Here is a 26608-nt window from a genome sequence, read left to right on the forward strand (position 1 = left end):
TGTGGACCCTTACCCCCCTCCTCATATTGTGGCCCCTCATCTGTTCTCATATTGTGACTTCTCTCATCTCCCCCTCATATTGTGGACCCTCATCTCCCCCTCATATTGAGGCTTCTCTCATCGCCCCCTCATAATGTGTCCACTCATTTTCTCCTCATATTATGGCCTCTCTCATCTCCCTCTTATTTTGTGGCTTTTCTCCTCTTACCCTCATATTGTGGCTTTTCTCGTCTCCCCCTCATATTGTGTCCACTCATTTTCTCCTCATATTATGGCCTCTCTCATCTCCCTCTTATATTGTGGCTTTTCTCCTCTCCCCCTCATATTGTGGCTTTTTCCTCTCCCCCTCATATTGTGGCTTTTCTCCTCTCCCCCTCATATTGTGGCTTTTCTCATCTCCCTCTTATATTGTGGCTTTTCTCATCTCCCCCTCATATTGTGGCTTCTCTCATCTCCTCCTCATATTGTGACTCCTTTCATCTCCCCCTCATATTGTGTACCCTCATCTCCCCCTCATATTGTGGCTTCTCTCATCTCCCCCTCATATTGTCTCCTTTCATTATAATATTATGACCCCTTATGTCCCTCTTATATTGTGGCTTTTCTCATCTCCCCCTCATATTGTGGCTTCTCTAATCTCCCCCTCATATTGTGCCCACTCATTTTCTCCTCATATTATGGCCTCTCTCATCTCCCTCTTATATTATGGCTTTTCTCCTCTCCCCCTCATATTGTGGCTTTTCTCATCTCCCCCTCATATTGTTGCTTCTCTCATCTTCTAGTCATGTTGTGGCTTCTCTCACCTCCCCCCTCATATTGTGTGCTCTCATTTCCTGGCCATATTGAGGCCCCTCTCATCTTCTCCTCATGTTGTATTCTCGTCTCTCTCTCATATTCTCATATTGTGTACTCTAATTGCCTCCTCATATTGTGGCCTCTCTCATTTCCCCCTCATATTGTGGTGCCATCTCATCTTCCCCCTTATATTATGGAACCTCTCATCTTCTCCTCATATTGTGGCTTCTCTCATCTCCCCCCTCATATTGTGACCCTTCATCTCCTCCATCATATTATGACACCTCTCAACTCCCCCTTATATCGTGGCTTCTTTCATCTCCCCATCATATTGTTGCCCTTAATCTCCTCCCCCTCATATTGTGGCCCCCTCATCTCCTCCCCCTCATATTGTGGCTTCTCTCATCTCCACTAATTTACTCCTCACATTGTGACTTCCCTCATCTCCTCCTCATATTATGGACACTCATCTCCCCCTCATATTGTGTGTTCTCATTATATTGTGGCCCCTCTATTTCCCCCCTCATATTGTGGCCCCTCTCATCTCCCCCTCATATTGTGGCCCCTTATCCCCCCCCCCCCCCGCTCATATTATGGCCCCTCATCTCCTCCTCATATTGTGACTTCTCTCATCTCCCCCTCATATTGTGGACCCTCATCTCCCCCTCATATTGTGGCTTCTCTCATCTCCCCCTCATATTGTGTCCACTCATTTTCTCCTCAAATTTTGGCCTCTCTCATCTCCCTCTTAAATTGTGGCTTTTCTCATCTCCCCCTCATATTGTGGCTTCTCTCATCTCCCCCTCATATTGTGGCCCCTCATCTCCTCCTCATATTTTGGCCTCTCTCATCTCTCCCTTATATTGTAGCCCACTCTCATAACCCGCAAATTGTGGGCCAGCTCTCATATTCCCCATATTTTGGCTTCTCTCGTCACCTTCTCATATTCTCATATTGTGTACTCTAATTGCCTCCTCATATTGTGGCCTCATATTGTGGTGCCATCTCATCTTCCCCCTTATATTATGGAACCTCTCATCTTATCCTCATATTGTGGCTTCTCTCATATCCCCCTCATATTGTGGCTTCTTTCATCTCCACATCATATTGTGGCCCTTAATCTCCTCCCCCTCATATTGTGGCCCCTTATCTCCTCCCCCTCATATTGTGGCTTCTCTCATCACCCCCTTATATTGTGTCCTCTAATTTACTCCTCACATTGTGACTTCCCTCATCTCCTCCTCATATAATGGACACTCATCTCCCCCTCATATTGTGTGTTCTCATTATATTGTGGCCCCTCTATTTTCCCCCTCATATTGTGGCCCCTCTCATCTCCCCCTCATATTGTGGCCCCTTACCCACCCCCCCTCATATTGTGGCCCCTCATCTGTTCTCATATTGTGACTTCTCTCATCTCCCCCTCATATTGTGGACCCTCATCTCCCCCTCATATTGTGGCTTCTCTCATCGCCCCCTCATAATGTGTACACTCATTTTCTCCTCATATTATGGCCTCTCTCATCTCCCTCTTATATTGTGGCTTTTCTCCTCTCCCCCTCATATTGTGGCTTTTCTCGTCTCCCCCTCATATTGTGTCCACTCATTTTCTCCTCATATTATGGCCTCTCTCATCTCCCTCTTATATTGTGGCCTTTCTCCTCTCCCCCTCATATTGTGGCTTTTCTCATCTCCCTCTTATATTGTGGTTTTTCTCAACTCCCCCTCATATTGTGGCCCCTCATGTCCCTCTTATATTGTGGCTTCTTTCATCTCCCCATCATATTGTGGCCCTTAATCTCCTCTCCCTCATATTGTGGCCCCTCATCTCCTCCCCCTCATATTGTGGCTTCTCTCATCACCCCCTCATATTGTGTCCTCTAATTTACTCCTCACATTGTGACTTCCCTCATCTCCTCCTCATATTATGGACAGTCATCCTCATATTGTGTGTTCTCATTATATTGTGGCCCCTCTATCTTCCCCCTCATATTTTGGCCCCTCTCATCTCCCCCATATATTGTGGCCCCATCTCATTGACCTCCCCCTCTCCCGCCCCCCCCCCTGCATATTGTGGACCCTCTCATGTTCTACTTATATTGTGGACCCTTTTATCTCCTTCTCATATTGTGGCACCTCACTTCCCCCTCCTGAAATTGTGTCCTCTCTCCCTTATATTGTAGCCCACTATCATACCCCCTAAATTGCGGGCTCTCTCTCATATACCTCATATTTTTGATTCTCTCATCTGCCTCTCATATTCTCATATTTGCATGGCCGGGACAGGTATTTAACTGGGGATTGTGTCGCACGCAATTGGATTGTGGTGCAGCTGCACCGGCTTTCATGCGACAGAAATCGGGGGGCAGTCTGTCGGACAATACGACTGATTCGGCCTGAGCGCAGCATTTAACTCCTAGAAGGTGAACTCCGTCGGACCTGACCGGGGAGCGACACTTGCAGGATATCATAGTGAATTGCTGCACAGTGCATGATCAACGGACAATGCACTTTCGTGAACTCCGCAGGACCAAGTAAGGAAATGTGCCCCATTGTGTGCTCTCATTTCCTCATAATATTGTGGCCCCTTTTAACTACCCCTCATATTGTGGACTCTCTAATCTTCTTATATTGTGGACCCTTTCATTTCCTCCTCCTCATATTGTGGCCCCTCATCTCCCCCTCATATTGTGGCCTCTTATCTCCCGCTCATAGTGTGGCCCCTCATCTCCCCCTCATATTGTGGCCTTTCTCATCTCTCCCTTATATTGTAGCCCTCTCTTATACCCCCCAAATTGTGGTCCCCCTCTCATGCGCCCCATAATTTGGCCCCATCTCATATGCCCTATATTTTTCCCCTCTAATAACCCCCCCATATTTTGGCCCCCTTTCATGCCCCCCATAATGTGGACCCTCTCTCATATCCCCCTATATTGTGGGCTCCCTCTCATACCCCCCAAATTGTGACCCCTCTCATAAAGATATGATGCCCCCCTCACTTTTCCTCTTTTCCTTGTTTCAATTTAATAAAAAAAAAAATAAACACCACATACCCGTGCCAGTTCTCCAGCAGCTTCTTATCATACTCTGTGCTGTGATGCTGGCAGATGATGACATTATCAGTCTGCGCCTGCCAGAATCACATCTACAGAGGTACAGCTAATTGCTCTTAGCATCACCCTGTTATTTAACTCTATCTGTGCCCTCTCCAGACACAGATAGATTTGAAGAACCAACAGCCAGGAGCGGAGTTAGGGGCGTTGTGGGGCGGAGTCAGCATGTGCCAGGGGGCGGGGTCAAAAAGGCAGTAGTCTGACCCTACGGGTATTCTAACCAAGAGACTTCTATAGCCCTCAAATGAGACATGTGAGTAGTGTGTGAAGCTGTCAATAACAGCTGGTTAACTATCAATAAACCAAAGCCAAGCTGCACGGCCACCATGGGGGAGGTCCAGAGGGAATGTGCTTCCAGAGCCCCCCCGTTTTGCAATCAAAGGGGGGGGGGCTGCAGTAGTCACAGAGCCTACAACCCCCCAGGAGGACGTTGCATCCATCAATGCCTGCAACAGAAGAGGAGCAGGAAGAAGGCTTTAGGGAGTGCTGGAAGGTGAGTCTAATTTTTTATTTTTTTTTTGTTCTGGGGGCTATCTATATATACAGAAGGGGCATGTGCTGTGCTGGGGGGCTATGTTTGCTAGCTTTATTGGAGGGTTCTGATACAGCTAGCAGTGTAACGCTGCTACATCTGAGGTAGCGCTAGGAGCTGCTTACTTTAGTAAGCTCCTAGTGTGTTTTTTTTATGGTGACAGCTCTTCTTTAAACAAGAAAACCACCAGGCGTAACAACACGCATGCTGAATTTTTGAACCCGATCTCTGGGTCCAGCCATTCTTTATAAGGGTACAGACTAAAATAATTCAATAAAAGAAGATGCTGCTGCTTGAAACAATCACTGCTACACCATAGGAAGTATCGTAGCTCGCTAAGTATCTGAAGAATAACAGTGAATGGTGGACCCTATGAATGTATTTCTCTGCTGGGCCCCAGGTACCTCAGTCGGGCACTGCATACCAGCTCCCGGATGTTGCAGGTCACACTGTTCTGCTGTAGATCCTCAGCAGCAGTAGCTTTCTGATCACATGACCCGGCTGCGGGTCACGTGACAGCGTCCAGAGCGCTGTGTGAGAATCTGGAGGACGCGCACGTCAGGGAAGATCGTGAAGGGAGCGGGGGCGCGCTCGGCAGCCGGTGTGTGTGAGGGGAAAGTCGAGCATCTGCCTGAGCAGACGGTGCGGCCTCCATGCCGGGGCCGAGAGGCTTCATGAGAACTGAGAGAAGCAGGACGTCGCCGGTATGAGTCACTCCGGGCACCGGTCACCGGAGAAGAACGGCGAGTGCGACTGGGAGGAGGAGGAGGAAGAAGAGGACGGGGAGGGAGAGGAGGGGCAGGAGCCCGGGTGTCCCCCCTTCGGGCGGCGCCGCTCTCCCATGTCCCGGGGCCTGGAGCTGCACCTGACCGGCCATGACTTCCCCCCGGTGCCGGAGCTGGCCGGGTCCCCCTCGGAGGGCGAGGATGCGGAGGATAGCCTGCAGATCCCGGGCAGGCGCCGCACCCGCTCCAGCAGCTCCCGGCCCCGCTATGAGATCGTCACGGAGCTGGGCGCGGAGGAGGTGCGCTGGTTCTACAAGGAGGAGAAGAAGAGCTGGAAACCGTTCATCGGCTACGACTCCCTGCGCATAGAGCTCGCCTACCGCCGCCTGCTGGAGCTCAGCGCCGCCCCGGAGGGGGAGCTGCCTGGGGAAGCCGAGCCCGGGGCCGCCGCTCTGGACCTGGTCAATATCGGGGAAGTGGCCAAGATAGAGCCGGTGTGTGTGCGGAGCGGCCTGTACGAGGTGGACGTCACCGAGGGCGAGTGCTACCCGGTCTACTGGAACCGTAAGTGTACGCTGACTGCCCCATGTCTGTGCTGTGCCTAGTGTCTCCTCTACCTAATGCTCAACCCGGCACCTGCGCATCCTGGGGTCATCACCCCGCTGGCACCTGCCCCTTCTCCCGCCCACCCGAATGGCACCTGCCCACCCGAATGGCACCTGCCCCTTCTCCCGCCCACCCGAATGGCACCTGCCCACCCGAATGGCACCTGCCCCTTCTCCCGCCCACCCGAATGGCACCTGCCCCTTCTCCCGCCCACCCAAATGGCACCTGCCCCTTCTCCCGCCCACCCGAATGGCACCTGCCCCTTCTCCCGCCCACTGGGGTCCTTGCCCACCACGCTGGCACCTGCCCCCCCCCCACTGGGGTCCTTGCCCACCACGCTGGCACCTGCCCCCCCCCCCCCTGGGGTCCTCGCCCACCCCGCTGGCACCTGCTCCCCCCCCCCCCCCCGGGGTCCTCGCCCACCCCGCTGGCACCTGCTCCCCCCCCCCCCCCCCGGGTCCTCGCCCACCCCGCTGGTACCTGCTCTCCCCCCCGGGGTCCTCGCCCACCCCGCTGGCACCTGCACCTCCTGGGGTCCTCGCCCACCCCACTGGCATCCGCCCCACCAGAACTGTAATTCACCACTTTCTTCTATGTGCAGCTTTTGTGGACAAATTGTCGCTGTCATTGATGTCTTGTATCCAGGCCTTTCCTAGGGATATAGCTCCCAATCCCATATTCCTGGAACATGTGTGCCTTCTGTGCACTATGGGGCTTGTCTTAAATCTTGCTCACATACAGATATGTACTAAGCCCAATATGCTGCACAGATACTGAGATCTAAAAAATAAATAGAGCGATGTCCTGAGGGACTGGAGACCCACACAGGTCTTATGTTTATGGTCCAATGATGTGAGGCTCCCAGAAGAAAAAGCAGACCCATTTGTAATAAATGGGAAAATCACATGTTTTCTGCAAATACCATTTCCAATTTCTATCTCCCTGAACCTATCTTGGGTTTGGGTGTGAGACGCCTGTGGAGCTTGGAGGAATTCCTTGGCCAGACAAGTCTATGTTGTAGTGAGTAGACATGACGGTTTTCTGCACCAATCTATGTATGCCAGTGTATATCAGGGCAGCATGGTGCCATTATCAGCACGCCATGTTCCTACATTTCCATACGCATCACAGTACACCCTGCAGCATTAGGAAATCGCTCCTCTGGCCCTGGGACATCTACAAGACACAGGTCAGAGTACAGCACGAGGCTTTCTCCCTCTGTGACCTTTGTCATGATTCAGTGCCTGTGAGGCTGAGCAGGCGGCTGATCCACAGCACATATCAGGATGATAATCTGCAGCCTGTCCCCTAATACACAGGTTGGTTGCATGTGAAAAATCTCTTCATTTGTTTTTTTTTTTTGTTTGTTTTTTTTTGCATTGTTGAGGATTTTTGATGCTTAAGAAACTTTGAAAAAAAATCTACACCATTTTGGCAAGTTAGACTAAGCTGTTACGTATGCAAAGGCCCAATAGACCCCCTATAGAGAGACATGGTGGTAATATCTGTAACATGCCACCACCTACTATGTGCCATTGTTGGCAGTCTCACTGCCCCTGGGCAAGGGAAAGTAACATCCAGTGATCCATTTATTGGTTATTTCTCAGAAGAATTACAGAGAAATGGTACAACACAGAATTCAGGAGGTGTTTCTCCAGAATTGTAAGGGTTTTAGGAATACAGTTTCTTGCTGGAGAGCTTCCAGGTTCTTATCGGATAGGAGGGGTCTGGCTCCGGGCACCCCTGCAGATCAGGTTATTGGGGGATTGAGGATTGCAGCTCTGTACATAGGTACCTGCTGTAATGGAAGGGATGATACATTGACAGTAATAAGACGGCAACACACAGCGGCCAGAGATCAACAGGTTTAGTCCTTCCCCTCCTCTGGCCGTGCCCTGAGCTGCTTTATTCCTAAGCTTTATCCCTTTAGCCTCAGATCCTTTAACTAATGTCATTCCATTTATATAGGAGTCCAAGTCCCTTCCACCTATTTACACAGTCTACCTAGAATTCACTTTTATTCCTGCTGGGCCATATGTCAAGCATTACGGTAGAAAGTGCCTTCAGTTTCTATCCTCTTAAAGGATTATGTTTTGTGTGTTTCATGTAGTAAGAGCCTGTGTGTGTAGTTAGCAGTGTATGTGTCCACATCTATGTCATACACACACAACTGAACAATGCAGAATGTCATTTCTCTCTGGGTTCAGTTCTTACTTTAAGTTTTGGCTCCACATGGATCAGATTTGTGAATTTCCCCATTGTGGGACTAATAAAGCATAATCTTATCTTATTTATCGATCTGTAACAGAAATTCGGATACTGCTCTATAATTTGCAGATTGGGCAGTCAGCTCATACATTGTATGAGTCCACTGAAATATATGTGGACGTGTGTCCATGAAACAACATAATACGTTCCTTTATCATTGACTGCTGTTTGTCCACGAGTATCCTAGGCTGCTGTTATAGATGAGAACTACAGAAACTAAACACCCTTTACTATCCTCTCACGTTGCCTTGCCTTCTCCATCCGGCTGCTTATTTTCTTATCATTGGCTGTTTTGTGAATCCCTGAGCCGGTGTTCATATGAACTAACTTGCTCTCTTTTATCTCCTGAAATACTCTGTGTTCCTGTGCGCAGTTTGTGTCGAATTTATTTGCAACCTTATTTCAGAACCATAAAATGTTGTCTGGAAAGTTCATTGTGGAAAATCGTCTTGATTACAGAGAAGCTGAGGCTGCGGCTCACATTGATCTTTACTTGCAGGTGATTTATAGGATTTGACATTCAAACGACTCCATGTTCTACTTATTTGTTTAGTGTCCTTGGAGTTGGAGGTCACACTGCTTTGTGTCATCTGATCAGTATCTGATGTACTTTACAGGTAAAGGTGTATTCAGATGGGGCCGATTACTGTGTAGTAGGGAAATAGTGCCCAGAAATAATGGAGGTGACTGACAGATACAGATGTGTAACCACTGACAGGGCCACTTCCATAACATCTCAATGTAGATCGAAATAAGTTATTCAGAACTGTTATTTAGTTTAGTTGGAATGATCTCGGTGCTGCCTGCTGACACATTGACCGGATCCCTTTTACTTCTTTTCTGAAATATGCTGCCATACTTGTGTATCCCAGTGTATTAACGCTTCTACATATGTTAGAAATTCCACTGGGATCTTCCAATAGGCTTCTCCCTTGGGACCTTAAATTGGTCCTAGGTTATCTCCTTAGTAACACCTTCTATCATGTACCAAAGGTGGCAACCAATTGGTTTCTTCTTTGTTCAGAAAGGCCAAAGCTGCTAAGACCTGGTTGGGTCAATGCATGTCTGTGTACTTTCATGCCGGTCAGAAATTAAACTCCTAATGAAGAGTTTTCCATTAATGGCCATCTTTACAGGCAAACTGAGACCTAAAGGCAATGCAAGCTCTGCTGGGGAATCTTGGAAGGAAATACAAATACTTTTTCTAGGGTACGATCAGAAAAACATTGCCTCCATGCTACCTTGCAAGGTAGCCCCCGGATCATCCACCATGACTTTTTCATGATGCAGGATTATTGCCAATCCAGTATATCTATTTCAGAATGAACAGACTTTACATAGTTGGTTATCGTCAGCCACATGAAAAGCAGACGGGTTGACTGTCATGATATAGTCTGTCCTCCTAGCTATGATTCAACTCCAGAAATGATGGGTGGTTTTCTTCCTATAACACTTTTCACATAAGAAAATTTGAGGAAATGGCGACCACCAACAACTCTAAAATTTGTCTGATAAAGGGGGTGGAGTTTAACTGTGAAAGGTGCAGTAGCCAAGTTGAGGGAAAATTTTTTTTAAAAGCCAACAAATAGGTGTAAAGTAGGTTTGGACTTATCATTTGTCATCTGACATGGTGATTGATCTGACACAGTTCAAGACTGTCTAACCCTAGTTATGTTATCAAAACTCATCCTCTACTGTTTTTATTCTTTCATCTCTTCCCTTTAGAAAGTGACAAAATCCCTGTGATGAGAGGGCAGTGGTTCATAGACGGCACGTGGCAACCTCTGGATGAAGATGAGAGCAACTTGATAGAACAGGAGCATCTCGCTTGCTTCAGGGGTCATCAGACGCATGACAACTTTGACCTGGAAGTGGCAAAGCCTATAGACCACAAGGATGGTGAGCTTTTCTGGTATTTTCCCGTAAAATTTCTAAAAACAAAAAACTACTTGGCTGAATATTTTTGCTTTTAGTGGCCGCACATATGATTCTTAATGCTCGCTATGAGACTGTAGATAATCATGAAGAAGCCCAAGTTATTCATTTGGCTGTGGTCACACTTGCCAGATTCACTGGTATAATGATCAAATATTTCCAGTGTCCAATACTTGGCCATATAAAACCCAAAAAGATATAATACGTTTGTGTTCTTTCTTATGTTTTTCAGCCCAGTTCTGTTTTTTAGGTATTTATGCTAATTGTCACCTTAAGACAAATCACATACTTATACTTAAAGTGGGTGATCTTTAACCTTGTGGCTGTCCTGCCCTTTAAAAACTATAATTCCCATCATGCCTTGACTGCCAAATGGCATGCAGGGACTCATGTTTTGCTGTGGTTTATGAGACAGGTTGGCAGACTTTTAATACTTGCCATTGATTTTTATAAATGCTGTGTTGACACTATTGATTTAGTATTGGTATGGCTCTAGTGATCAGATTAATAATCTATTCTTCCTACTTTAAGGACGCCAAATGTCTGGGTTTTTTTAAATAATGTACTAACTAATATTAACATGACAATCAATATATCCCTGTGCCAAGCAAAGTCTTTATTAGATACTTGCTAAAGATTCTATTTATTTTATTTGTCCAATTAAAATTTTATTTATAGATGTTCTGTATAAGAAACCTCTACTCCCCTCGCAGATCCCAACACATTTGTCCTGGTGGTACCTAATCCCTGCAGATCTCCACAATTCCCTACTACAATCAGTAGTCTCATGTTATTATACAGCAGTGTAAATTGGAGGGAAAATAATTTCTTTATGTGGAAATGATTCTTATTATGACGTGGTATTGCAGGCATAATTGGTATGGACACATATTGCCTCTAACTGCATGCAGCCAAATCCTTTCCCATCCGTGGAGACCATGCCTATATAATCCACATAATTGTGCAGAAGGCTAGCATTACTGTGTGTCAGCATCCCAAATACCTATCCATATAATGGATTTATAAAGAGTTACCCTAGCAGACACTAGATGCTATATGTATGCTCTGATGTTTGTGGATAGTAAACCTGTAAGTATAAGGAGTGGTCCCATCTTTTCTATGGATCCTGGTTGTGGTTAGGGCATGTGATAAGCAGCAATGGACTCCTATTTCTGTGAAGGTGCTGTCTGTAAGGTGCCTTCCACATAAGACAGATGCGCCTGAGATAGACCAATGTTGTGTGTGTGATGCTGGAACAATATGTTTCTGCTAATGGAAATGTGTTCCATCTATCGTAACAGCCGGAGAACTTGCTGTGGATTTTCATTAGGAGTTATTGATCAGACACCACAGCGGTAGTGGGTAATCGATCATCTCCAACAATGCCATAGGGAAAATCCCTCTGATTGTTACTTATCTTGCAGGCAGTGCAGGCCTCACTTATAACCATTGCCCCACTAGTGAAATAATGACCCATGTATTAGCAGCTTTAGATACAGTAGTAGCTTATAAAGACTTTGATTGGCAATGGGAGGTATAACAAGTGCTGAGTAAAATTTGACATGCATGTTACATAATGATTTTGCTTTGCTCTCTGTTCTTATACTGTGATTCTGAGACGTTTTCAGTTAAAAGCCAAAGTAAAGTTCCCTGTCTTCACTTTGCTAGTTATCTACCACCTTGCTCCCTTCTCCCTCCCTTTCCCGTTCAATTGGAGAGGATATAACCAGAGCACAGGCGCCCCATGTGCTAAAAGAAAGCGCTATGAAGGTACGGTAACTGAGCTACTCCTTGTAGAAGTCTCTGGCTGTAGACGCTCTTACTAGAGGAGTGCACACATCTCCCATCATGCTTTTTGCTGATCCAGAAGTTAGTCTTTGTCCCTGACTCTTTTTTTTCATGTGCTTAGACAAACAGTAACAAGATCCATTGTGTGACCTTAGGATTAAAGCATCTACTCTTCGCATTTTTCAGCCATCATTGCATAATCCCTGCTTGTTGGCTTTCTATGTAAAACGTAACTGGCGTTTGAGATATTTAAAGACGCACTCCGTTTTTTTTTTCTTGTCATGTCCCTGTAGATATAGATATATCTGAGTATTACATAATTTCTCACATAAGTATATACAGGCAGTCCCAGGGTTACGTACAAGATAGGGTCCAGAGGTATGTTTTTAAGTTGAATTTGTATGCAAGTCGAAACTGTATATTTTATAATTGTAGATCCAGAGAGTTTAAACATTTTTTGCTGTAATGGGACCAAGGATTATCAATAAAGCTTCATTACAGGCACCTTACAGCTGATCAGTGCAGCCTGGGACTATAGTAAAGCATTCAGAAAGCTTCACCAAGGTCAGAGGGGTCTGTCTGTAACTATGGGTGTCCTTAAGTAGGGGACCGCCTGTACAGAGAAGAATTATTACACAGTCCTTCTAGCAAGCACAGAAAGAAGAGTCTCTGGATTCCCCTGCGATGCTGTGCTGATGAATCATGGGATTAATAGCAAACACTGAGATGGAGAAACCTAACATCAAGATGGAGTATGATCAAAACATCCAGGAAGCTGCATGACAGGGATATGAGTGCCCCTTTAGACTGTGCTCTTATATACACTGCATCGAGCCATGGGTGCAGGAATGGAAAAAGTCAGCAGGAGTGCCTCTTTAAAGGGATATTCTTGTCTCAAATGCCTTTACTTTGTCTGTAGAATGTCAGATCTATGGGAACACATAATTATGAGACTGACTACTTGGCTACACAGGAAACTGCCATTTCTGACCTGTGCAGTATTCTGCCAAAGCCTTGTCAGATTGGAGTACCCCTTTAAGTCATGATGGCCATTTACTTTTTATTGGGATGTATTAGACCTTGGTCATTTTAAATTTTAATATAGCCCCACTATTTTCTGTATATCACATAATGTTCCTTTTCAGACCTTGGCTTTAGTTTAATAATTATTTTCCTTTATAGTAATAGAATAATAACCGCTCTCTGCTTTATAGACTCGTTCTGTAATTGCATTCACCCACTTGGCCAAAGCTTTGCACAAACTGCTGTCCTTTAGACGTTGCTCTAATTCACTTTAGAAATCTGGAGATCTCTAGCTAATGGCAAATGTATTTTGTTGTCTCTTGTGTTTGTTTTTTTTTTAAATTAATTTTATATTTTTTGTTGCAGAAATGAATAGCTCAGATACTTATGACATTTAGTAATTTACTTTTTTTCTGCTCCCTCTTTCTCCAGCATTGAGCTTTGAGGTCTAAGGACATTAAACTTCCAGAGACTGTTAGACTAAAGAGTTACTGTATAATCCAAATATAAGCTGATGCACCTAATTTTACAGAAAACACTTGAAGACTTATTGACTAATGTATAAGCCTAGGGTTGGAAATGCATTGGTCACAGCCTTCCCCCATTAATGAAATACCCGGCACCCTCCCCCCAATAATGAAATGTCCTTCAGCCTCCCCTCACTAATGAAATGTCCAGTAGGCTCCCCCATTAATGAAATGATCCGTAACCTCCACCCACTAATGAAATGTCCAGCAACAGCCCCTCATTATATAAAACAAAAATATACCGTATATATACTCAGTAATTTCCCCTGGAACTAAGCCGAGAGGGTAGAGAAGCTGCAGGCAGGTTTTTTTTTTTTAATATTCTTGACTAAAAGCCAAGGGGGAATTTTTTAGCACCAAAATTGTCAGCGTTGTATGGGGACAGAAAGCTGTACACAGACTGCTTAAATGAGGAACAAATACAGGGGAGAAGAATTCTCTAATTACAGTTTTTACTATTATAATCTGAAATATAAATTTCTAAAATATTGATAAATGTTTAACTATACTTAAATATAATGAAAAATACAAAAAAGATGAAGTGGGGCAGCACCGTGTATGAAAAAGAAGAGCAGTGGGTTCAGGTCTTCTATCTGGGTCTGACGAGGATCCCAAACATCCGTGTCTATCAACTGTGAAGCAGCACTGCATAAGATGAAAAAATCTAGTTTTTATTCCACCATAATGCTTGAGAATGCCTTGATTGAACAGGCGAAACGTTGCATCATTATGGTGGAATAAAAACTAGATTTTTTCATCTTATGGAGTGCTGCTTCACAGTTGATAGATATAAATATAATGAAATATAAAGGCAGGTTACTTGCAAGATAGGTTCTTTAGGTTTGTTCTAAAGTTGAATTTGTATGTAAGTCGAAACTGTATATTTTATAATTGTAGATCCAGACAAAAAAAAATTTTGCCCCAGTGACAATTGGAGTTTAAACATTTTTTGCTGTAATGGGACCTAGGATTATCAATAAAGCTTCATTACAGACACCTTACAGCTGATCATTGCAATCTGGGACTATAGTAAAGCATTCAGAAAGCTTCACCAGAGGTCAGAGGGGTCTGTCTGTAACTATAGGTTGTCTGTAAGTTGGGTGTCCTTAAGTAGGGGACCGCCTGTAATAGTAACCTCAGCCAAATTTTTTTTGTCTCTGTGACAATTGGATTTTAAAAATGTTCTCATAAGAATCAGGATTAACAATAATTCTTAATTGCTGACACCTTTAATAACGGTTATAGCTGTTTATTATAGCCTAGGACTAAAGTATAGTAAATTGCCGACATCCAGAGGTCTGTTTGTAACTAGGATTCGTCTGTAAGTCAGGTGTTCTTAAGTGGAGATGTAAATTGGTTTTATGGAGTCAAGGAGGCAGAGAGTTTAACACTGACTTCATTGACCAGATCTCCTAAAGTCTAACGCATGATGTCAATCATAGAGGAGGTGTTGAGAAGCAGGGAGAGCTTGACTTCAGTGTTAAACTCTCCACCTCCAGACTTTATACAAACAATTAACATATTACTTAAAATTGATTTTCTGGATGATGGCACCAGGCTGGGTCATGAAAGAAACCTGATCTAGAAGCTGTTTAGCTGCTCGACAACATACTGGTAGTGGTTTATTAGGTCAAATTCTGCTGACAGGTTCCCTTTAAATGTAAATCCATATCTGTGAATTATTTAAGGGCATATTATAACATGAAAAGTGTGGACATATTATACAGACCCCGCCGAATGCACAATACATGTAAGCCCCCCTAGTCCTCTAAACACGTATGTGTGCATCTCTGATCACCCTTATCTAATACTATTCAATGTACTTTGCTTCCATGTATTTATCTGTTCTTTATGGACTGTTGAGAGTTTGGATTTCTAATTTAGTTGTGAGTTTAGTTGTGGCAGATTTGCCTCAACCATAAAGGCTTCTGGAACAGTGTTGCTGGTCTGGAGATTAATTGGTTCTGACTAAGGTGTTTTTTACCTCTTGGGTGTATTCAGTGATTATTGAGATGTGCAGAACACATAGGTGCGACATTTTAGTGTTGTGAATTACAGCTAGTGTAGCTAAGCACACTACATAATGGGAGGTGTCATGTTATTACAACTAGAGAGACTGCAACAGGATGTCCACGTCAGATACAAACGGCATTTGTATACTTTTCAGTAATCTTAAAAGGATTTCCCGTTGTATAAAGTGATGTCATGTCACACGGATGTTGAACGGAGTTCCACTTTTTGGGCCTCTGACTGATTTTCAGAACGAATGGGACACAGCAGTGCCCCAACTACCCAGCTGAGCTGCAACTGTGATACATGGAGATATTCCTTCAGTTTACAAGATTGAAACGACTATCTAAGATCATGGACAAATAACATGGCGATTCCCCGCATGATTAAAACCTACCTGGACGTTACTTACCAAAGTGAGATGTAAGGTTCTCGAGGAATTTTGCTTTTTTTCTTAACCTTTTGAGGGAAAGGGAACATTTCGCCATAATTTTGCATGTAAGTATTCAACCCTTTTAGAGCTATTTGCTATGTATTACTATTACATTTTGCAGCTGTCCGCAGTCTGAAGTTAAGCCGCAGCCACGTGGACTGGCATAGTGTCGACGAGGTTTATCTCTACAGCGATGCAACTACTTCTAAAATAGCAAGGACTGTTACCCAAAAGCTGGGATTTTCAAAGGGTAAGTTTTCGGTAGCACATTATCTGGCTACAACATGACTGATGCTGAGAATCTGCCTCTGTGTGTTTATTTGGCTTTCGCACAAAGCGACACCCACCCGCTGACATCACAGGACCAATTTGATTGGTTCTGCGATGTCGATTGCTGCCACTGACCAGTCAATACAGACTGGATTGTGACCTCAGTCGTGACAGATCCCCCGCTCTCCAACGTCACTATTCTGCATTTAATGGTGTTGGAGAGATACTTGTGATCTGTCCTGACGGTACTGTTACACATATTATACCCCCTCCCCTCCCATTGTCCGTTTTCTCCTTGTGTTGTGTTAGGCCCCCCCCCCCCCATTGTCCATTTTCCCTTCCAACCGCATTTATATATGCATACCCTGTTTCCCCTAAAATAGGACATCCCCCAAAAATAAGACCTAGTACAATTTTGTTCAAGCTTAGAAATATAAGGCCTCCCCTGAAAATAAGACCTAGCGGACGCCATTACTATGGATCCCCCCAGACTGTACATCAGTATTAGTAGATCATTTAGATACAGCAAGAGGTTGTAACATGGGGGAAGAATTCATGGGATAAAATCAATGGCTGCTGCGCTGCAAATGTGATACCAGAAGCTACCAGGATAAGAAGGGCTCATTTAAGGAAAGTGCTATTGCTAAACATGAGATATTGGAGCCAATGATTCCAATAGAAATGGAGTCACAAGAAATTCTGCATGAAATAAGTTTGGAGAGTTATAAGGATGTTAGAGAAGTTGATTTTTTGTTCAACAATAAATATGAATTACTTTACGTGGAAATATAAGGCGTTCCCTGAAAATAAAACCTAGTGCCTCTTTAGGAGCAAAAATTAATATAAGACACTGTCTTATTTATGGGGAAACAGGGTAGTAAAAGTAGGAGTAGTGCAAGCAGTGTGTGGAGGAGCTTGTAGTGCACACAACTTGAGAACTAAAACGTTAAACCTTCTAAAATTCGTACAAAATAAGCAAACTTAAAAAAAATATGGGAATAGAAAGAAGACAATGACAAAAGTTTTCTACAAAAAAAATTGTTAGGACTTTTTGTCTAAAAAAAAAAATGGCAATTGAAACGCAGAAAATTGTAAAAAAAAATTTCCTAAATTGAAATTTTACCTCCAAAAAAACCAACCAATCATCAAAATTATACTATTAATATAAACTACAATGTGTCGTGAGAAAACAATCTCAAAAGTTATTACGACACGAAGAGACACTGATCAAATGAAAAAAAAAAATAATGGGCTGAGCCTTAACGCTCAAACTGGCTGCGCCCTGAGTACCTTATCAAACCTACATAGTTCTGTCATGTCTGGATCAATGGTTAACTGTAATCATCAAAATGATATGATATTTAGCGACAAATTTAAACTGCAGAACAGAGCTGCCATTTGTGAATTTACCCTTCAGTATTCTTTCATTTTTTTTTTTTGTGGCTAATATCTTTGCAGCTTCAAGCAGCGGGACCAGGCTTCATCGAGGTTATGTCGAAGAAGCCACATATGAAGACAAGCCTGTGGATACAACCCACATAGTGTTTGTAGTACACGGTATTGGACAGAAGATGGATCAGGGAAGAATTATCAAAAATACTGCCATGTAATTTTTTTTTTTTTTTTTGCTATTTCTGTTTTATCTTGTAGATGATGTCTTAACTTTTTCCTAAGGCTTCTTTCTCACGAACGTGTGCTATGTCTGGGCCAGTACCTGGGCGTAGCACATATTCCACTGCAGCGGCGCAAGGATTAGCGCTGCTTACCGCTCCCGTGTCTATATCGATGCTTGGCACCCAGCCGTAAACGCAGGCAATAGAGTATGATCTATCTTTCTCCCATGGGCGGTACAGTACGGTGACACACATTGGGGTCATTTATTAAAGGGCCGATTCGCGTTTTCCCGACGTGTTACCCGAATATTTCCGATTTGCGCCGATTGCCCCAGGATTTTGGCGCACGCGATCGGATTGTGGCGCATCGGCGCCGGCATGCACGCGACGGAAATTGGGGTGCGTGGCCGAGCGAAAACCCGACGGATTCGGAAAAACCGCCGCATTTAAAACAATAAAAGTGTCGCTTGGGACGCGCTTACCTTCACTTGGTCCGGCTCGGTGAATTTCAGGGCATTCGGATGCTTTTCAGCGCAGCAGTGCCACCTGGTGGACGGCGGAGGAACTACCTTAGTGAGTAGCCAGAAGACCCGAATCCACCGCAGAGAACGTGCCGCTGGATCGCGAACGGACCGGGTAAGTAAATCTGCCCCATTGTACTCGCCATACCGTGGCCGGGCGCCATAGGCTTCTAACATTTGTGTGAAAGTAGCCTAAACTTATATATTTGTGGCTAGAGATGAGCAATTTCATCCTATACATGACTCTGAAAACCCATATAATACTATTTGAGAAACTATTTTCTTTACAATCTTTTATATTCCAACTTGTTAATTGTAACCTATTGCTGGTAGAGCGTTGTCAAATCTGCAGAATTCTAATTCGGAGCTGAGTTTGCTTGTTGAGAAATCATCTGTATATTGTATAATATGAGACTTATTTCATCAGGTTTTTTTGTATCTTTTATTGTAAGACCAAATTGGGTGTGGAGACTAGAGATTTAAGATACAATGGAAATGTTTTTGACCATTCCTGGTTTTGGCTAAAACTGATGCAAAAACCTGATGAAATAAATCCATGAACTGACTTGTACTTATCCATATGTTGTTACAGGATGAGGGAAACTGCAAGAAAGATTGAAGAGAAGCACTTTTCCAATCAGACTTCAGAGCACGTTGAGTTCCTTCCTGTGGAATGGCGATCCAAGCTTGCTCTAGATGGAGGTAACCTAATCTGATGGACAAACAAAATGTTATACCATTGAGCTGAGCATAACATATCTGTTTGTGTGTGTGGGTAGGATCATTGTGTTTAAGGCAGAGTATGACTCCTTTTTGTCCTTGTGCTACCCATGTAATCCTCAGAAAGCACTTGGACAAATTCATTTCTAAGGACACAATACTGTGTTTTGTTCCTGCCTGTCTTAATAGCTCATGCAGAGTATTTTTGTGTGCATCGGCGGTGTGAGCGAACAATGGACCGTGATCTGTTGTTTACAGTCCTATAATGTGCCAATAGGCTTAATCACAGGTCTAATGAGACTCGAAAGATGTTGTGAGTCCTGATGCAAATACAGCGGTGAATCCGATCTGTGTGGATGAGGTAAACACATAGGACACATGGTGTAATCTATGTGGTGTAGCCAAAGCAGAATTACATGGGGTGATTTACAGTCACAGCATAGTGGATAGAATAAATGCATATCCCCTGAGCTTCAAAAAGGTCTTGAATATGGACTGAAGTGTTACACATATAATAAACAACCACAGCTTTGTTTCCCCACCAGGGGCCAGATCACATGTGTAAAGTCCTCAGTTATTGCAACTAGATATAAAGGAAACACTTGAACCTGTTTTTTGTGTTTGACCGCTCCTGGTTTTGGCTCACAATAACTGATGCAAAACACGAAGGACATAACAGAGATGTCAACTAGTCCTAACTGGACTGCTGCTTTATTTGCATATGGGTTTTTCTCACTGTGCTGCTCTGGATAATCCTTCTACTAAATGATATGTGTGTGTATTAAATCTAAACCTCAGCATTGAATATCATGTCTTTCAGTGTAATTGTCTTTTACATTATATGAGTATTGTTTTTTTTACCAGTGGATATTATTTCCTTTATGTAGATACAGTAGATTCTATTACTCCAGATAAGGTGCGTGGAATTCGGGATATGCTGAACAGCAGTGCAATGGACATAATGTACTATACCAGCCCTCTCTACAGAGATGAGGTAAGCCATAAATGGTAGGGCTAAAATCTGAATGGAAAGCATGTACTGTACCAGCTTGTGTTTTCTATCACTATTGCAAAGCCTTTAATCACTAGTAGAGATTTTGTTTATTTAGTCAGTCGGTTTCCACTAGATTTCAGTATACTTCCATAGCATTCACCACCATGCTGAATAAACTCTTAAAACAAACATTAATGGCCTGTAAATGCATTATGAATATCCGATTCCTGGTGTGACATCACCCCTTCAGCTTGGCGAATGTTCTCTTGTAGGGGCTGACTTGTGTTACTGCAGCTTAGCTCCCATTTAAATTAATTCAGTAACTAGGTTTGCTTTGTTTTCCAGGCTTATCACTATTACCATAGATTAGGTCAGTAATAGGTGATTGGTGGGGGAGTGACACATGGGATCTCAGCTGATCACTACATTGCAATGGAGCCACAACACTATAGACATAACCAGAAGCAGTAGTGTAGTCGCTGGAGAACCACTTTGAAGTAAAAACCTCGGGAGATGTTTTTTTTTCTCAACATTACTGATTGTCCTCCTCTCCTTTTCACATGTGATGCTTTCTTTTCATTTACCTGCCCCAAATGTAAATGTACGAAAACCAAATTCTAACAGGAAAAACCCTGAAATAAAGCCTGTGCTTCTCTCACACGCTGCTGTATCTAATATCGCTGTGGGTCGAGTCTTGTAAGAATGTGACACAAGAAGGTGCTGGATGGGGTTTTTTTTCCATGTTGTAATTCCGTACAACAGTGCTGACATTCATTACATGGCTGGTATAATAAGTGGACTGGAAAGCCTATGTCAATGATGTTTGCTCTTGTTCTGCTAGTTAGACAAAAACAATGCAATTTCTTATTAAAGAGTATCAGTATCACCGGCTCAGCCTTGTAACTCATCAATTATTGAGCTTTTAGCTCTGTGTGCCAGAATAACTGTGGAAAAAAACCTCACTGAGTCACAAAGACCTTGTAACACTGCTAAATGGTGTCTGTCACCCGCACCCACTTTGTTGGCTCAAACCTCCTGGCTGCACATGAAATGTCAGCTGTCCGCACAACTCTTTCTTGACTTTTGTACAGACATGACCGACTAAACGGGCACATCATGTTATTTCGGTAAAGGTCGAGCTAAATGGTGATTTTTATCTTGTAATGAAAGAATTGGCCAGAACCCTGCAGTCTGTGCATGGATTCTGGAGAAATTGGGATATTGATAGTGTACAAATATGGCCATTAGCAAGACAATGCCAAAATAACTTGAATCTACTCAACAAAGTGTTGCTTGGCACCAGCTAAAACTTTAGTTAGTTTATACACAACAGTGGAGTATTATTTATGTTCCTATGCAGATCTTTGTATTCCTCCCATCTTCTATCCACATAGTTTTACAGCTATACATTCTGTCACTTGTTTAATGTTTGAAAAGTACTTATTCTAACTTACGGGAACTATATGGATAATAAGATGCCATTGATATCTTTTATAACTGGGGAAATTACATAAAATCCATTGCAATAAAACTCAATGGGGGAGGAATTAATTAAGACTGCCGTTCTGAACGGTCCTGCTCCCGTGTCCACTAAGAGGCTCCAACCTCTTAGTAAATACTCTGGGACAGGTATGAAGTTTTTTGCTTTATGCCCTGACCCAAAACACCCAAAATGGTGTGCGGGTAAGGGAGAAAGCAAAACTGAAATTCATGTGCCTTATTCCCCAGAAAACTGTCTGCAAAGGCTTAATGAATTCCCCCAATAAGATGTAAACTCGGATCTACTTGGCCTCTCACATATGTACTTAGATCATACAATGGAAATTGTTTTGCAATATTTTAGGAAGTTTTGCTTTTATTTTTAAACAGTTAGTAAAAGGATTACAGCAGGAGCTGAACCGACTATACAACTTGTTCTGTTCCCGGAATCCAGAGTTTGAAGACAGAGGAGGCAAAGTATCCATTGTGTCTCATTCCCTGGGATGTGTCATTACATATGACATAATGACTGGGTGGAATCCAGTCCATGTCTATGAACAGATGGACCAGGATGAGGAGCCTGAGGACCAGTGGATTAGTTATGAAGAACAGCATCTCCTTCGAGAGCTTTGCTTGACCAAACAACGGTATGTGCAGAAATTTGGGTAGAAATCAAGAACTTGTATCCAGAAAATTTACCAAGGTTGTGCCATGTGTAGCGTAAGTCACTGAAGCCTTGATTATTGTAGACTTCTATTGAGCGGTATAAGTGGTGAGGGCTGGATTCTAGTTTGTTTGTGACCTCCATGGTTTACAAGAACGGGTAGGGGACATTAGACCCCAGGTGAACAGAGCATAGGATAGGGGCAAACTTCTTGTCACTGGAGAACACTTACTCATAGTTCCAGGCGTTGTGAATGTAGTAATCTTCTTTTGTTAAGCCATGACCTTCTTCCTTCAAAAATCAACTTTTAAAATAATGAGCAAGAAGTGCTCAGAGGGGGTGGTGTGTTGCCAGGGCCCCGCTGTGCTTCACCGGCTGATACACTGTACATCAGCATGTACCCCCCTTTCCTGTGTGAGATCCTCTTGACAGAGGAAGGAGGAAGTGCTGAAGTGAGCCCCCCCCCTCCCCGAGCCCTTCAAATTAATTAGCATAATGGTAAAAGTTGAATTTAGGAGAAATTACTCCATGGATAACAAATATAAGAAGAAAACCACAGTCGGGGTGTCCAGGCCTATGAGTAAGTGTCCCTGGTTTATCATGCTGTATTTTGATCCTAGATTTCCATTAAACGTCTGACTACATTTCCCAGCTGTTGTCTGTTAGAACGTTTGTCAAGGTCAGCAGATTCTGTCCAATTCAGTGGGTGAGGAGCCACATACTCTGCATTCCATCACTCGGGCTGGCAGTGTTCCCCACAGTCTCCAATAATGTCTGTTCTCATACGAGAAGAAATTACATGTGAAAATCTGATACTCTTACAGGTTAAAAGAACTGGAAGACAGATTACATGGACTTAAGAATTCTAATACCCCTGTTTTAAAATTTAGGGTAAGTGCATTGCCAGGGAATGAGGTTATTGTTACCGTTGTTGATATAAATTGTCCCTCCTCTGGGATCTGCACCCATCTGGAAATTTTGCAAATCTATACATATGCAATCTCCTAATCATTGACTAGCTCATTCTCCAAGGGCATCAACAGCCAAGCAAATAGAGCATAGACCTAGATGCAGAGGGATCAGGGGAAAGGGGTCAGTGGACACTTGTTTTTGAGATGGTTGCGGATCCCAATGGTGGAACCGGTATCTTATGTATTTAGGTTTATGTAAATTATGTAAGTTTTCGGTGAATTACTATCCACAATGGAAATATGTCTAATAGGGGGCCCAGTTTCTGAGTTTTTTTGAGACCCACATATCAGAAGAATGGGGGTTCTTGTACTCCCTAATAATTGGTACCTGAAATAGCTGCCCTATAGATTCTAATTCATTCACAGATACAGTATAGGGTAGGTCATCATTATCTGTTTGTAAAAGTTTGATGCATAACAACCACATGACCATCTGCTTGGCACCCACAGTGCAGAGGATGGGACTCGGAACATCATAGTGATGTGATAGATGGAGAAGAAAAGCAAAAATTTATTTGCCATTGACAGTAAACTGCATATAATACCGTAACCTACACAGACGCGCTATACCTCCTCTAGACCTCAGGCAGGAACTGTAACACTCTGGTGTATCCTGTGTACACTAACCATCTGATTCCTCCAGAAATAGAGCTATTAAAATAATGAGTTTTTATAGATTTATTATACTGACAAACCAAAGGTAAAAGCAGGCATCAATAAAATCAACATTAAAGGGGTATTCCCATCTTAGAATTCATTTCATTTAATTCATTTGCCGTATGTAAACATTTCTTTAATTGGATGTTATAAAAAAAAAAAAAAATGTTCCTGTGTGAATATAATTTCTCATAAATGTAGCCATGTTGTCTCTTAGAAACCAGATAGCTTCCTTGAATACGACCACCTCACATTTTGGCAGCAGTGGCCAGACAAGTGCTATTGAGTCCTGTCTGACCACATGGATTCAGCAATCATTACCGCAGGACGTCTGTGGGACGTGCAGTAACTCCCGGAAATTTCATATACAAAAACCTTTTGTTTCTTTGTGCAATCACTCCATCAGAGGTGGCCGTATCCAAGGACACAGCCTTGTTTCTAAGGGACCATATGACTACATTTATGAGAAATTATCTTCACATGGGTAATTTTTATTAAATAACTGCTTATCGAAGAAAAGGTTATGTATGGCAAATTAATGAAACTGAATGTGAATGCCCAGAAGAGAATACCCCTTTATGTCCACCGCTGGTGTGGAAATGAGCATTGATACAATGGTACACTCAAAAATACTCGAGTGGGCATGAGTACGGATCACTGGGCCAGATTTATTAAGTGTCTGAAAGTCAGAATATTTCCAGTTGCCCATGGCAACCAATTACAGCTCCCCTTTAAAATATTCATGAGTAAAATGAAAGCTGAGCTGTGATTGGTTGCCATGGGCAACTGAAAATATTCTGACTTTCAGACGCTTGATAAATCTGCCCCATTGTGTCACTGCTCCATTCCTCACAAGTGGAGTTTTTGATGTTGATTATAATGTTGATACCTGCTTTTCCATTTGGGTTGTGAGTATAATATTTTTAAACTCCCTAAACTGCTGATAGTATTATACTATATGTGATCCTTTCCTCACACACTGGAATAGCGCACATCTTTTAGGACAATAATAATTCCTTTATTTATATAGCGCACACAGATGAAGCAGCGCTGCACAGAGATTGCCAAATCAGTCAGGTCTGTTCTTACCTGAGGTTTAGTGTGTTTTTTGATGATATGCAGTCCCTATAGACAGGGACTTTTCCCCCTGCGGTTTTATGTACATTTCCGTGCTGCTGTTTTGCAGGGAAGGGGCTAATTGCATTATATATTATGATGCACACAGTCCTGAGCCTTTCACCATGGATTGTGATTCACAGACCAGGCATCGTCTCTAGGCCTATATAATTTTAGCACTTGAAAAAAAAATATATGTGGCCGGGAGCGGGCTGCCTAAAACAATAAAGCTGTACTTACCTTCCGGTGCCCTCCGGTATCCAGCGCTGCTGTCACTCCGGTCCGGGCGCCATGTAAACAAACATGGGCGCCGGAGCAGCGCTGCATTCAGCTTCCGGACGGACACGACAACCTTCCGGCCCCCATACACAATGCTGTGTATAGGGACGGATAGGCGTACCCGGCCACGGCCGGCCGGAAGCTGAATGCAGCGCTGCTCCGGCGGCCATGTTTGTTTACATGGCGCCCGGAGCGACAGCAGCGGCGGATACCGGAGGGCACCGGAAGGTAAGTACAGCTTTATTATTTTAGGCAGCACACTCACGGCCACATATATTTTTTTTTTTTAAACTCGGACAACCCCTTTAATGACATTTCCCTAGGATAGGAATTTATGTTATATAAAAAAACAGCCCTTTTTAATGCATTTTTAAACATTATTCTTTGTTTTTCTAATACAGTTTATACAGCGCACATTATAATATGACTTGATGTTTACCCACATAATCCCTTAGGTTGAGAATTTTTTCTGCATGGGTTCTCCCCTAGCAGTTTTCTTGGCGCTGCGCGGGATTCGTCCTGGAAATCGCGGAACTCAAGATCATATATTGCCGAGAGCTATTTGTAATCGTTTGTTTAACATATTCCATCCTGCAGATCCAGTGGTAAGTCTCTCCTCATGTGGTTTTAGGTAAAGTAAAAATAATAATTTAAAGACGGTAACCATGCAGCTTGCATCTCTATGACCTGGGGCCTCACATTTCTAGAATAGAATCTCATGTCCAACAGCTTTAACAGGGTTTGCCCACTAACTTCATAGGAAAAGAGCTATTGATGGGAAGTTTCTACTGTTGCAATTTTTTTCATTTTTACCCAATATCACTTGTGTGAGTCACTTTTAGAGACTGGAAGAGGGGTGTCATTTCTGGCTCATCCTTAGAACCATGGTGTCATATTAATGGTCATTTAACAACATGATGAAGGTATGTAAACCAAGCATGCTTCCATGTTGGTTTGTGCCTCCTATGGCACAATCTGCTCTTTTTTTTTAGCTTCTTATGCCCTTGTATAGATTATGCAAATGACCCTGAGGGGCTCCAGACTCAGTTGAAGGATATAGAGCCCGGAGCCCTTCAGACTCATCTGCATAAACTATGAAGCCTTTATTTGAAAAAATAAGGGCATAAGAAGGTAAAGAACAGCACATGCTGCCAGAGTGGCCACACACCTGCATGTAAGTGCACTTGGTTTACATGCCTTGATCCTGTAGTAGATTTCCTTTAAAGGTAGGAAACTTTCCGTTTAAATCACATCAGACTTGTAGTTCTGGGTTCTACACATATGTTCGCTTTAAGTATTTACTTATTGCTGTAAGTTAACACCTTTGCTATCTAACTTGAACCCCATAGGATCTCCCATAGGAATGGTTTTCATCATGACAAATTCTTTCATAGAAAGCTGATTCTCTCACTCCATAATCGTTGGGACTTTATCACATTTCCAGCTCCTCACCAAGATGAAACTTGCCCAAATTGTGGTTCCCAAAATTCTATGTTTATTTGTAACTTGTAGTTTGAGTTTATATACAGTAGCACAAGGTACTCATGTTAACCTATTTGTGCTGTGTAG

General features: G+C 43.2%; 1 protein-coding gene across 4 annotated transcripts in view; it reads left to right on the forward strand.

Annotated features, from left to right (window-relative positions):
• The first annotated feature begins 4869 nt into the window (after positions 1-4869).
• DDHD1 (DDHD domain containing 1) overlaps positions 4870-26608 on the forward strand; it is a 38540-nt gene continuing 16801 nt past the window's right edge. The window contains exons 1-10 of one of the 4 annotated variants that reach the window (XM_072116140.1): positions 4870-5729; positions 9765-9938; positions 11643-11744; positions 15877-16005; positions 17484-17631; positions 18752-18861; positions 19767-19873; positions 21743-21999; positions 22841-22907; positions 25495-25644. In XM_072116140.1, the coding sequence (XP_071972241.1) occupies positions 5147-5729; positions 9765-9938; positions 11643-11744; positions 15877-16005; positions 17484-17631; positions 18752-18861; positions 19767-19873; positions 21743-21999; positions 22841-22907; positions 25495-25644 (1827 nt within the window). In that variant the 5' untranslated portion in view covers positions 4870-5146. The remainder of the gene's footprint in view (positions 5730-9764; positions 9939-11642; positions 11745-15876; positions 16006-17483; positions 17632-18751; positions 18862-19766; positions 19874-21742; positions 22000-22840; positions 22908-25494; positions 25645-26608) is intronic. The other 3 variants (XM_072116142.1, XM_072116143.1, XM_072116144.1) reach the window with 3 other exon arrangements.

The sequence above is a fragment of the Engystomops pustulosus genome, chromosome 7 (genome assembly GCF_040894005.1).
Source record: "Engystomops pustulosus chromosome 7, aEngPut4.maternal, whole genome shotgun sequence".
In the NCBI taxonomy this organism is placed as follows: domain Eukaryota; kingdom Metazoa; phylum Chordata; class Amphibia; order Anura; family Leptodactylidae; genus Engystomops; species Engystomops pustulosus.